We start from the raw sequence: 11,626 nt of genomic DNA, 5'->3' as shown, positions 1-11,626 counted from the left end.
TAGCCTTATGTACTTCACTGCGGCAGTTCTGTTTGCCCAAACAAAGCTTTTCTGATTCAGCCTACTATATGGACATTATCTATTCATGGTGAATTTAGTTGCCCGCCCTACAGATGCCAACCCCAGGATGACATCCTGGTAACAGTCAAACTGATTTGAGTTGTTTGTTAACCTCGCTGTACATTACTGTATATTGGCTACAATACATTTGCGTGGATGGACATGGATTTCCATGTTATCTATGTTTTCTTTCAGAATCAGAATCAGAATCAGGTTTTATTGGCCAAGTAAGTTTGCACAAACAAGGAATTTGACTTGGTAAAGTGACTCTCAGTGTGCTTACACAAAATATACAACACAATACAATACAATACAATACAAACAAACAAACAAACAGTGCAACAGTGCAATGGACTAAGGAGTTTAAAAAAGTATGTACAAGGCGGAATGGCTATATACAGTAGCTGTGAAATGTTGCACAACAGTAGTGCAAAGAAGAAGTGGAGAGTGCGAGAAGTGCAGGGATAAATATATAAATATAAATATATATGCTACAATGGCTTTGTGTGTGTGTGTGTGTGTGTGTGTGTGTGTGTGTGTGTGTGTGTGTGTGTGTGTGTGTGTGTGTGTGTGTGTGTGTGTGTGTGTGTGTGCGTGCGTGCGTGCGTGCGTGCGTGCGTGCGTGCGCGTGCGTGTGTTTGTATGTGTGTGTGTGTGTGTGTTTGTGTGTATGTGTGTCAGTGTGTGTCAGTTTGTGTCAGTGTGTGTGAGTGTGTGAGTTTGTGTGTGTGTGCATGCGTGTATATGTGTATTATGTGACGTTATGGTGTGCCCTCTCTGCCCTCTCTTGCAGTTCCCGTCTCCTGAGTGGGACACTGTCACTCCTGAAGCCAAGAACCTCATCAACCAGATGCTCACCATCAACCCTGCCAAGAGAATCACTGCCCAGGAGGCCCTCAAACACCCATGGGTCTGCGTAAGTGTCACACACACATACACACACACACACACACACAAATGCACACACACACATACACAAACACATACGCTCAAACATTGTGGGTCTGCATAAGTCTCTGAACCTACAAGAACATGCACAGGTTCACGTGCAGACCTATGCATCCAACACATCCATCCATCCATACATACACACACACGCATACAGTACATACACACACACACGCACACACACACACACAGACACACACACACACACACACAGACACACATACACACACACACACACACACAAACACACACAAACCTATGCATCCAACACATCCATACATACACACACACACATACACACAATATTAGGGATGAGAATCGAGAACCGGTTCTGGTTGAGAACCGGTCCCCATTGGATCGATTCCTTGGAATCGTTAGCCAAAGTCACATCCACGCAGCCTCCCATCCAACACATACACATATCCACACATACAGTGTTCATCCACCCAAACAACTGCTTTCTCACATAAACTCGATCTCAACAACATGTGATGTGCTTCTCCCCTGCAGCAACGCTCCACAGTGGCCTCCATGATGCACAGACAGGAGACCGTAGAGTGCCTGAAGAAGTTCAACGCCCGCAGAAAACTCAAGGTGGGTACAGCCTTAACCCTCCAGAGCCCAGCGTAAGATTGACACCCACAGTCACCAGTCAGAAAGAAGTATTCACGAAGCTCCACCCTGCACACAGGAAGAGCCTGGCGCCTCAGAGAGCACATGAAACTAGACCCCAGGAACAGCATTATCGTGCAGAATGCATTGGGGAATCTTTGAGTCTGATAACACGCATTGGGCCCCAATGTCATTGATGGGCAGCGAGCCATTCAACTGCGCCACGCGTGAACAAAAGCTAATTTAATAACTTGGCAAAATCATTTAATTCCATGACAAAGATCCTAAGCACAAACCTGGGTGGGTCTGCGCAATGCTCCCACACGCCACTCGACAGACTTTGCTTGTTACCCGTTTTTTTGACACATTGTAGATAGATCTTTAAATGATCACCAAATTATCTATATAGATCTTGCTCATCCTAATTGCAGCAGTACAGACAATGTAAAAACCAATCAAACATGAGGTAAAAATTATTTTACTTTAAGACTGATGAGAAAATGGTCATCACGTTATTGTTGTGTGTTTTGTTCTCTACAGGGAGCTATCCTGACCACCATGTTGGTGTCGCGAAACTTCTCTGGTGAGTTGGCACGTCCACCACATCCTCTGAGAACGCCTCAGTCTCTCTCTCAGGTTCACTCACACCCTTGGCAGCTCAGTCTTTCTCTCAGGTTCACTCACACCCTTGGCAGCTCAGTCTTTCTCTCAGGTTCACTCACACACTTGGCAGCTCAGTCTCTCTTTCAGGTTCACTCACACACTTGGCAGCTCAGTCTCTCTCTCAGGTTCACTCACACCCTTGGCAGCTCAGTCTCTCTCTCAGGTTCACTCACACCCTTGGCAGCTCACAATCTCACTTCCTTTGAGAGTGGGCTGCTGCAAAAAGTCGTTTTTTTAACCGCAGGTAACGTCTTTTAAACACTGTATTTCTAAATGAATTACACTTTTCTACCGTAACATGAAAATACTGAGGTGACGGCCTTTATTGAAAGCTGGTCCTACTTTATATGACGTTTCATTAGGTTCTAATGATCTAATAATTAGTAATTACTAAAAGTAGTAATTGTAATACGCAGTAGGAAAGATAATGAGCTCTATTAACATTGCATAGGTATTTTAAATGATAAAAGGTAAATACCCCCATAACATAACATAAAGCATTCAGCTATGGGATTAGTAGTGGTATGTTTGCCTTAACTACAGCCTCAGTCAGAGGGGACGAGACCCTTGGAGACAGAAGTGTGAACACTGTGTTCACACACAGACACACACACACACACACAGATAAATGCACACACAGACACGCACGCGCACACACAGATAAACACAGACAAACACACTCAAATCTGAGAGCTGCATAATGGCCTGGCCTCTAATTGAAGGTTTCACAAGGTTGTGGTGTGCCAGTGTGTGTGTGTCTTATGTCTGTGTGTGTTTGTGATAACTGGCATATATAATAGCATGTGATTTATATCTGCTGTAATGAAGCATCTGCGTTGTGTGTCTGTTCACACTCTCTCTTTCCCATATATACACACACACACATGTGCGCGCACACATACACACTCACACACATACACATTCACTTCCACACACTCACCCTCATGCCCAAGAGTTAAACAGCAGGGTTGTGGGCGGCAGCGACAGTGACAGTGTGCTCTGAGAGGCTCAGAGAGCACCCTACCTCTCTACCCTTCGCCTCCCCTTCCTCTCCAGTTCTCCTCTCCTCTCCTCCTCTCTTCTCCTCTTCTCATCTCCTCTCCTCTCTTCCTCTCCTCTAGTCTCTCCAGTCCTCCCCTTCCTCTCCTGTCCTCCTTTCCTCTCCTTTCCTCCCTCTCCTCTCCTTTCCTCTCCTCTCTTCCTCTCCTATCATCTCCTTTTCTCCCCCCTCTCTCTCTCTCTCCCTCCCTCTCTCCCTGACTCTCTCTATCTCTCTCCCTCCCTCTTTCTCTCGCTCTCTCGTTCCTCTTATCGTGCTTCCCTTCTTGTGGGTGCTCTCATTACAGTAATCATCTCTGATTATGAGTGTGTGTGTGTGTGTGTGTGTGTGCAAGGGGTGTGTTGGAGTGTCACTCAACCCCCACTGTCACACACAGAGACACACACGTACACTCACAGAGAGAGACAAACACACATCCACACACTCATCACAGGCGCAACACACACACACACACACACACACACACACACACACACACACACACACACACGCACACACACAGAGGAAGAGAGACTTAACAAATACACACATGCACACACACAGACTGACACACCCCCCTATGCACACACAAAAACTAACATACACACACACACACACACACAGAAGTGCACACACACACACATATATACGCCAATAGTATAAGGGTCTGGGGGATGGGTGCCCCTCACACCTACCTTGCTCTCTTAGCCCCCCCCCCCACCGTTGGCATCACTGGGGGAGGCAGAGGCGGGTAGTGGTAATACCACTGTGCCCGCCTGTGATATGCAGATCATGTGGGGAGAGCACCGGCTTCGTGACGGAATGAAGAGCTTCTGGTGTCTCCATCCATGTCATCATGCCCACACCACCAGGAGAGGAAGTCATTATGAGATTAGAGACAGACAGGGGATTTGCTTTCGCTCTTACTTGATATTTTCCCATTCTCTTGTACTATTCTCTCTCTGTCTCTCTCTCTGCGAAGAATAAGTTGCGTTGTGTTGCTTTGAGATCTGTTCTGTTTGCAGATGAGTTGCGTTAATCTGCCAATCTGCCATCTTCCAGACTAACAGATTGCTCTTCTCTTCTCTTCTCCTCTCCTCTCCTCTCCTATTATATCCTCTCTTCTTTTCTCCTCTCCTCTCCCTTTGTCCTCCCATTCTCTGCTCTCCTTTCCTTCTCTCTCTTTCTCTCCTCTCCTCCCCATCTGATTTTTACTCGATCCTTTGCTCTTTTTTACACTTTCTTTCCTGCTCTCTCCCTTTCTCTTCTCTTTGTTTTCTTAACCTCTCTCTCTCTTACCACCCCACCTGATCCACTGCGGCGGTGTGTGTGTGTGTGTGTGTGTGTGTGTGTGTGTGTGCGTTTTGTTTTTGTCCATATGTGTATTTGTGTGTGTGTATGTGTGTGTATGTGTATGTGTATGTGTATGTGTATGTGTATGTGTATGTGTATGTGTATGTGTATTTGTGTGTGTGTGTGTGTATGTGTGTGTATGTGTATGTATGTGTATTTGTGTGTGTGTGTGTGTGTGTGTGTGTGTGTATGACTCCCGCAGTGGGCCGACAATCTACGGCTCCTGCTTCGGTGACTGCAGCAGCAGCAGCTGCAGCAGCAGCAGCCGGAACCACTGCTGGTCTGGTGGAACAAGGTAGCCAAACCCCCCCACGGAGGGGTGTCCCCCCCTGTCCATTTCTGTCCTACTCTGGCTCTCTGTCACTCCATCTCCATCTTTCTGTACATTTCACTCTCTCTCACTCCGCCTCTTTCTACCTCAATACCCTTCTCTCTCACACTCCATTGCATCTTACTCCTCTCCCATACTCCAGTTCTGTCCTTTTTAATTCTCTCCCCATCTCCATGTTTGTTTCTCTCTTCTCTCTTTCTATCAGGCTCCTGCCAATCATCCCATTTCACTTAATTTCATTTCTCTCTCTTCCGCTCTCCCATTCTTTCTCTCTCACCCTCCACCCCTGTTTAGCATGTGTGTGTATGCGCATGTGTCTGTGATGGCAGACTCCCGTGACTCTCCGACTCTCCCTTCCTCCTCTCTCTGTTCTCCTCCTCCTCTCTCTGTTCTTCTCCCCTCTCTGCTATCTCCTCCTCCTCTCTCTGTTCTCCTCCTCTCTCTGTTCTCCTCCTCCTCCTCTCTCTGTTCTCCTCCTCTCTCTGTTCTCCTCTCTCTCTGTTCTCTCTTCCTCCTTTCTCTGTTCTCCTCCTCCTCCTCTCTCTGTTCTCCTCCTCTCTCTGTTCTCCTCCCCTCTCTGTTCTCTCTTCCTCCTTTCTCTGTTCTCCTCCTCTCTCCTCCTCCTCCTCTCTCTGTTCTCCTCCTCCTCTATGTGTTCTCCTCCTCCTCTCTCTCTCCTCCTCTCTCCTCTCCTCCTTCTCTCTCCTCCTCTCCTCCTTCTCTCCTGTTTCTCCTGGACTGAGCCTGAATGCCAGCTGCATGCCTCCTCACCATCTCCTCCTGTCTTTGAGAGTGTGTGTGTGTGTGTGTCTGTCATTGTGTGTGTGTGTGTGGGTGTGTGTGTGGAGGTCTGTCTCTGTGTCTTTCTCTCTCCCTCTCTTGCTTCCTTGGTCTCTCTCTGAGTCCTGGTCTGTATTGTCTTATGTGTACGCCATGTTCGTCTTCTCTGGTGTTGGGGTTAGATTTGTACACCACACACCTCAAGCCCACTCCCCATCTCCCTCTCACTCACACTCACTTCCTGTCTGTCTGCACTGTCTCCCACTCTTGCTCACTTCCTGTCTGTCTGTCTGTCCTAGAAAAATAAAGGCCAGAAAAGCCCCCCAAGAAAGCTCTCTCTCTCTCTCTCTCTCTCTCTCTCTCTCTCTCTCTCTCTTCTTTGCCCCATCTTTCTTACTCTCCCCATTCGTAACGGACTCCCCCCTCTTTGTCTGTTTTGCATGTTTTTTTTACAGAGTTTGTCCTCTTCATGTTCTTAAGTCATCACCTCCTCTCCTCTCCTCCCCCTCCTCTCTCTCTCTCTCTCTCTCTCTCGCTCCGTGTGCCTCTGTCAGGTTGATCTTGACAGTAGGGTTTTGTCTCTGGTCTCCTCCTGCCCCTCCCTGCGTGCACAGAGGCTGGTCCTGCCTGCCTGCATTGTGTTTGCACTCTTGCATGTGCTCCTAATGGGAGAGTGTGTGACTGATGGCACCTGCATGACCCAAAGCCGCATCACTGTATGAGCCGTGTGTGTGTAGCAGGAAATGGGCTTGGGTGCCAAGGAATGATGGGAGAATGCACTGCGTGGTGCCTTCCTGCTGTTAGTGTGTGTACCTCTTGTGTTTGCTATTTGGTGAGTCGTCACTTTTTGATGAATGCATGCAGGGTAACTTTTCCTCTACGCTAGAGGACTTTATTGGCTGAATGCAGAATTCATTTTAGGGCTGAATGCAGATGTTAACACCGTCAGTAATTCTGGGAACTATCCATTGCTCAACAGTCCATTGTCCTTGCCTGAATCTGTTTCATTGAAAAATAAATGGTGCTGCCTGCCTACCTCTGAATTGCATTATCAAGTTCCTGCAAAGGATTCTAAGTATAACCTGCTGATTTGTTCCATGTGATGCAATGCTGTTTCAATGAGGTTCCAGTGACTGACTTAGGGAAGTCTGTCACTTGCATTTAAACCACTCCCATCCCTCCAGGAACCCTGTAGAAACCTGGGCGTAGAGCTTTGTTGCAGTCCCAAATGTCTCCACAGACAATATTTTTGTTATCACTTTTCTATCACTGGTAGCTTTGTAATGAATACGAACAATAATATTAAATAAATATTATGGCCAATGATGTTAATGTCATTTATTGGTCGGGTTATGCGAAAATGATAGATTTAAGTGCACCAATATTGAGCTCAAATGTGCAGCAAATCACAAAAATTCTCTCCCCTTCCCCTGCATGTATTTGAAATAAAAATGAATGGAATCTGAGAACATAATCTGTTGCCATGGTAACCCCTAGGTGTCAGTCAAACCCACTCCAGTGGCCAGCCATACAGATAGCAGCATGTTCGGGGCCTGGTACTATTCCGGCCCTGATGTGGGTTTGACATGCGCCTGGTGTGGCCCCTGGTGTGGCCATGCTCTTACCCAGAGCCTGAGCTCCCTACTGCCTCTCTTATCCTCTTTCTTACTGTCTGAAAGCAAAGGAATAACAGCCCCCTCTCTCTCTCCTTTAACCTCTCCCTCTTAATCTCTTCTTCTCTTTTATTCTCTCCTTACTTTCACTCGCTCTCCCTCCCTCGCTTCTTACAAAAATGTGCCAAGGTAAGGAGACCACTTCACTGCTCTCTCTCTCTCTCGCTCTCTTTATCCCTATCTTCACTCTGTCTTCCTTTTTCCTTCGTTTCTCTCTCTCAGCTCTTCTATTTCTTAAGCTCTTTTATAAAGACTCTCTTTCTCTCTTGCTCTGCTCCCATATCTTATACAGTATTTCTGAATTTCTCTCTCTTTCTCTCTCTCTCTCTCTTGCTTTCTTATTACAAATTCTAGTTATAGAATCTAGTGCCATAGACCAATAATACATTGTAGCTAACCCACCCATACTATGCCTGGTAGTGCCCATCGCTTAAAGCAACTGGCGTCTGATGTTAAGCTGATATCCTTGACCTTTCCTATTCTTATGCATCCATACAGATGCATCCTCATGTCAAACACATCAGCTCTGCTTGTCAACTAACTGCTAATGCGCATCAAACAACAGATACAAATGCATGCCGTTGGGTTTAAGATCATGTAGGTTTTGTCCTTTTTGAATAAAAAGAGTTTCATAACTGTTCATATGTGCAAATCCTGGATCTGTAGTGTTCTACAGTTTATAAGTGTCTCCCATTGCTGCATGTTTCACACTCTTTCACAAGAACATCTGAAAAAGAGACATGACATGTATTTCACTGTCAGTCAAAGTGACAGTCAAGGAAGATATATACAGTATGATGCGTGTGTGGGTAGGTGGGTGCATACATGTGTGAGTGTGGGTGCATGTGTGTGTGTGTGAGACTGTATGTTCCCCTGCTCTGGAACTCATCACTCAGGAGGGATCACTGGTGGGTAATCTGTGATTTAGCCTACCTGCCTGGGCAGCTTTAATTTCTGTCTCTCCCTCTAAGCCTCATCACATTACACGCACACGCACACGCACACGCACACACACACACACACACACACACACACACACACACACACACACACCGCTCCATTGTTTATCCCCCCTGCCAAAAGTGCTACCCCCCCCCCCCCCCCCCATGCCCATCGTGCTGAGGCATGCTGGGTAATGAACGGGCTCTCCGCTGGCTGGTGTGTGGTCCTGTGTGTGCTGCCCCAGCCGTGAGTGTATCCTGACACTGAGCCTCTCTCTGTGGGGGACTGTGTGGTGGTGGTGTGTGTGTGTGTGTGTGTCCTGAGGGTGAGCGTCTCCATGGCGTCTCTGCACCTGATTGAGCGTATGTCTCTCTCCCCCTCCACAGTAGCCAAGAGCCTGCTCAACAAGAAGGCAGACGTCAAGGTAAGCACAGCCACTGATTGCCTCCCTCCTTCTCCCTGTGTCTCTCTCACTCCTTCTCTCTCTTTTTTTCTGCCTCATCCTTTCTCCTACTCTCTTTTACTCTCCAAGTCCATCAGACCTTAGTCCACTCCCTGCCTGCCTGCCTGTCTTTTCTCTCTCTCTCTCTCTCTCTTTCTCCAAGCCCATCATGCCTGCCTCTCTCACTTTCTCTTCTTCTCTCTCTTTTCCTCCTCTCTCTCAGCCCTTCCTTGTTATCCCCCTCTTAAAGCCTGTCTGTGCTTGTGAGCTCTTGCAGCCATGCCCAGCTATGACTGTATATCTTTACAGCTTTGATGACGGCTTCTCTCTGTGTGTTTAGTGTACGTTAAGAGGGCTATGTGTGTGTGTGTCAGTGTGTGTGTGTGGCTTTGTCTATGTAGGGGTGGATGGGTCTCTCTAAAAGGAATAAGAAGTAGGTGCTCTCTGAATCAGTCATATCAGGTTCAATTCATATAAGAATAGTTAAAATTCTTTAAAATGTCCTCTCCCGTTGACTAAACTACCTTCAGTTTTGCCAAAAATGTTCTAGTATTGCAGGTAGGTTCCCCAAACCTGTTTCACTGTCTGTCCAAATGCCCAGTCAAAGATTACGCAATCAACAACACCCATCGACTTGAGTGGCAATTAAAAGATGAATTCGATGTCAAAGTAATTTATATTTTGCCTATTATCCCCAGTTTCCCACCTGACAGGGTCCTTAAGATGATCTAAAATAAATAAAACCGAAATCAAATTCTCTTTGTTCTTTTTGAGTGATGCCTTTCATGGTGAGAGATATGTGGTGCACTCTCACCTAGGCAGATGAGTCTTCAGTGTGTGTGTGTGTGTGTGTGTGTGTGTGTTTGTGTGTGAGTATGTGTGTGGGGTGTTTAAGTGTGTGTGTATGTGTGTGTGTGACTGTGTGTGGGTGTGTTTTTTTTTTGTGTGAGTATGTGTGTGGCGGGTGTGTGTGTGTGTGAGAGCATGTGTGTGGTGTATGTGTGTCTGTGTGTGTGGATGTGTGTGTGTGTGTTTTTGTATGTGTGGATGTGTGTGCGGAGCTTGTCTTTTGCGATGGTATGCAGGAGCAGATGTTGCCTGGGCGACTACAGGCATCCCTGTAAATCCCCTCAGACAGAGAGAGAGAGAGAGAAGAGGGATGAGTGAGAGAGAGAGAAAGAGAAAGAGAGAGGAGGAAGGAGAGAGAGAGAGGAGAGAGATGGGGGGGCAGTTTTGTCCTGTCTGTATCCTGAGCCACAGGTCTGAAACAACAGCCTCTCTACTCCACATGTGATTGGATCCTGTCTAATCTAGAGTCTAATCCCTCTTTCAGTCATGGCTCTCTCCCTGACACACACACACATACCTACACACATACACACTAATTTATACACACACGCACAGGCAGAACACCATGCACGCACGCACACACACACACACACACACACACACACACACACACACACACAGGCAGGCAGGATGCTGAGCAGACGATTAATCCTAGTTTATGTAATCTGTGGCTAGGCGCTCCTGATGAGAGTGAAAGAGTGAGAGAGTGAAAGACAGGAGAGAGTGAAAGAATGAGAGAGTGAAAGAATGATAGAGTGAAAGAGTGAGAGAGTGAGAGAGTGAAAGAAGGAGAGAGTGAAAGAGTGAGAGAGTGAAAGACAGGAGAAGGTGCAGCAGGTCCAGCTCCCGTCAGTAAAGCTGAACATCTAGAGCTCACTGGGGTTGATGAATACATACAGTGTAGTATGATACCATGTATGAAGCGATTTATAGAGACTGGAAATGAATTCAACAATCTGTCTCTCTCACCTACACCTCCCTCTCCTTTCCATCTCTGTAATTCTCCCTCACCCTGTCTGTTTTCTTTTCATCTAATACCTCCATTTCTCCCTCTGTCCTTCCTTCGCCTTTCCTCTTTTCATCTCTCAGTTCTCCTTCCTCTGGCTCCGCCCTCCTCTTTCTCTTCCTCCCCCCACACCTCTTTCCGTCCCCTCCTCTCTCTTTCTCCATCCATCTCTCCCTCTTCCCCCTCTTTCCGTCCCCTCCTCTCTCTTTCTCTATCCATCTCTCTCTTTCTCTCTCTCTCTCCATCCGCCCTCCCTGTAGTTGCATGTTGTTCAGCGTAGTTTGACGCCCACATTCCTCTTTGCTGCAGTTTCGGCCCTCTCTGGGTTTCTCCCTCAGCCGATCCAGAGTGCCTCTGACGCACAAACACTCACAAACACCTCACTCTCTCACTCGCCCTCTCTCTCACACTCTCTCTTTGCACATTTTTGTCTTTCTCCCTGTCTAACTGCCTCTCTCTGCTCATCCATTTTAGTCCAAAAACCCAACACCATTCCCCCTCTCTCTCTCCCTCTCTCTCTCTATCCTTCTCTCTCTCCCTTTTTATTTCTGAACACCCATTACATCACACCCCAACAGCTCTTTCTTGCTCCACATCAATTTAGTCCAACACCCCGCCCCCCCCCCACACATACACACAGACCTATGCCCCAGCACTCCTAGGACCTAGTACCTTTGCACATGATTCAGTGTGACACATCCACATTGACCAGGTCCGCTTTCATCACTCGCTCTACCCTTGCCCAGGCAGGTCTGCCTTTACATTGATTTCATCCAGTTCACTAACACTCAGCACCTGAACATCCATACCAAGGGCAGCTGCAGCAGGTCAGCACCAGGATCAGGTTTGAGTCCATCCCAGGGGGACGTGCTGTTGGAGCCCAGGGGTGCCAGCGTGCTCGGGCTCGTGGGAGTGGGAACAGCTGTTA

The 11,626-nt window shown here is 47.3% G+C and overlaps 1 protein-coding gene across 10 annotated transcripts in view; it reads left to right on the top strand.

Moving 5' to 3' along the window:
• The window catches only part of LOC105889509 (calcium/calmodulin-dependent protein kinase type II subunit beta), a 70,581-nt gene that overhangs the window by 39,147 nt on the left and 19,808 nt on the right, over positions 1–11,626 (top strand). For 7 of the 10 annotated variants that reach the window (XM_042709293.1, XM_031577155.2, XM_031577154.2 and 4 more), the window contains exons 10-14: positions 854–976; positions 1,519–1,602; positions 2,161–2,203; positions 4,878–4,970; positions 8,788–8,825. In XM_042709293.1, coding sequence (XP_042565227.1) covers positions 854–976; positions 1,519–1,602; positions 2,161–2,203; positions 4,878–4,970; positions 8,788–8,825 — 381 coding nt within the window. The remainder of the gene's footprint in view (positions 1–853; positions 977–1,518; positions 1,603–2,160; positions 2,204–4,877; positions 4,971–8,787; positions 8,826–11,626) is intronic. The other 3 variants (XM_042709295.1, XM_042709294.1, XM_031577157.2) reach the window with 2 other exon arrangements.

Source organism: Clupea harengus, chromosome 12, assembly GCF_900700415.2.
Source record: "Clupea harengus chromosome 12, Ch_v2.0.2, whole genome shotgun sequence".
In the NCBI taxonomy this organism is placed as follows: domain Eukaryota; kingdom Metazoa; phylum Chordata; class Actinopteri; order Clupeiformes; family Clupeidae; genus Clupea; species Clupea harengus.
The sequence above is the reverse complement of the archived record's forward strand: the minus strand, read 5'-3'. Positions and strand labels throughout refer to the sequence as shown.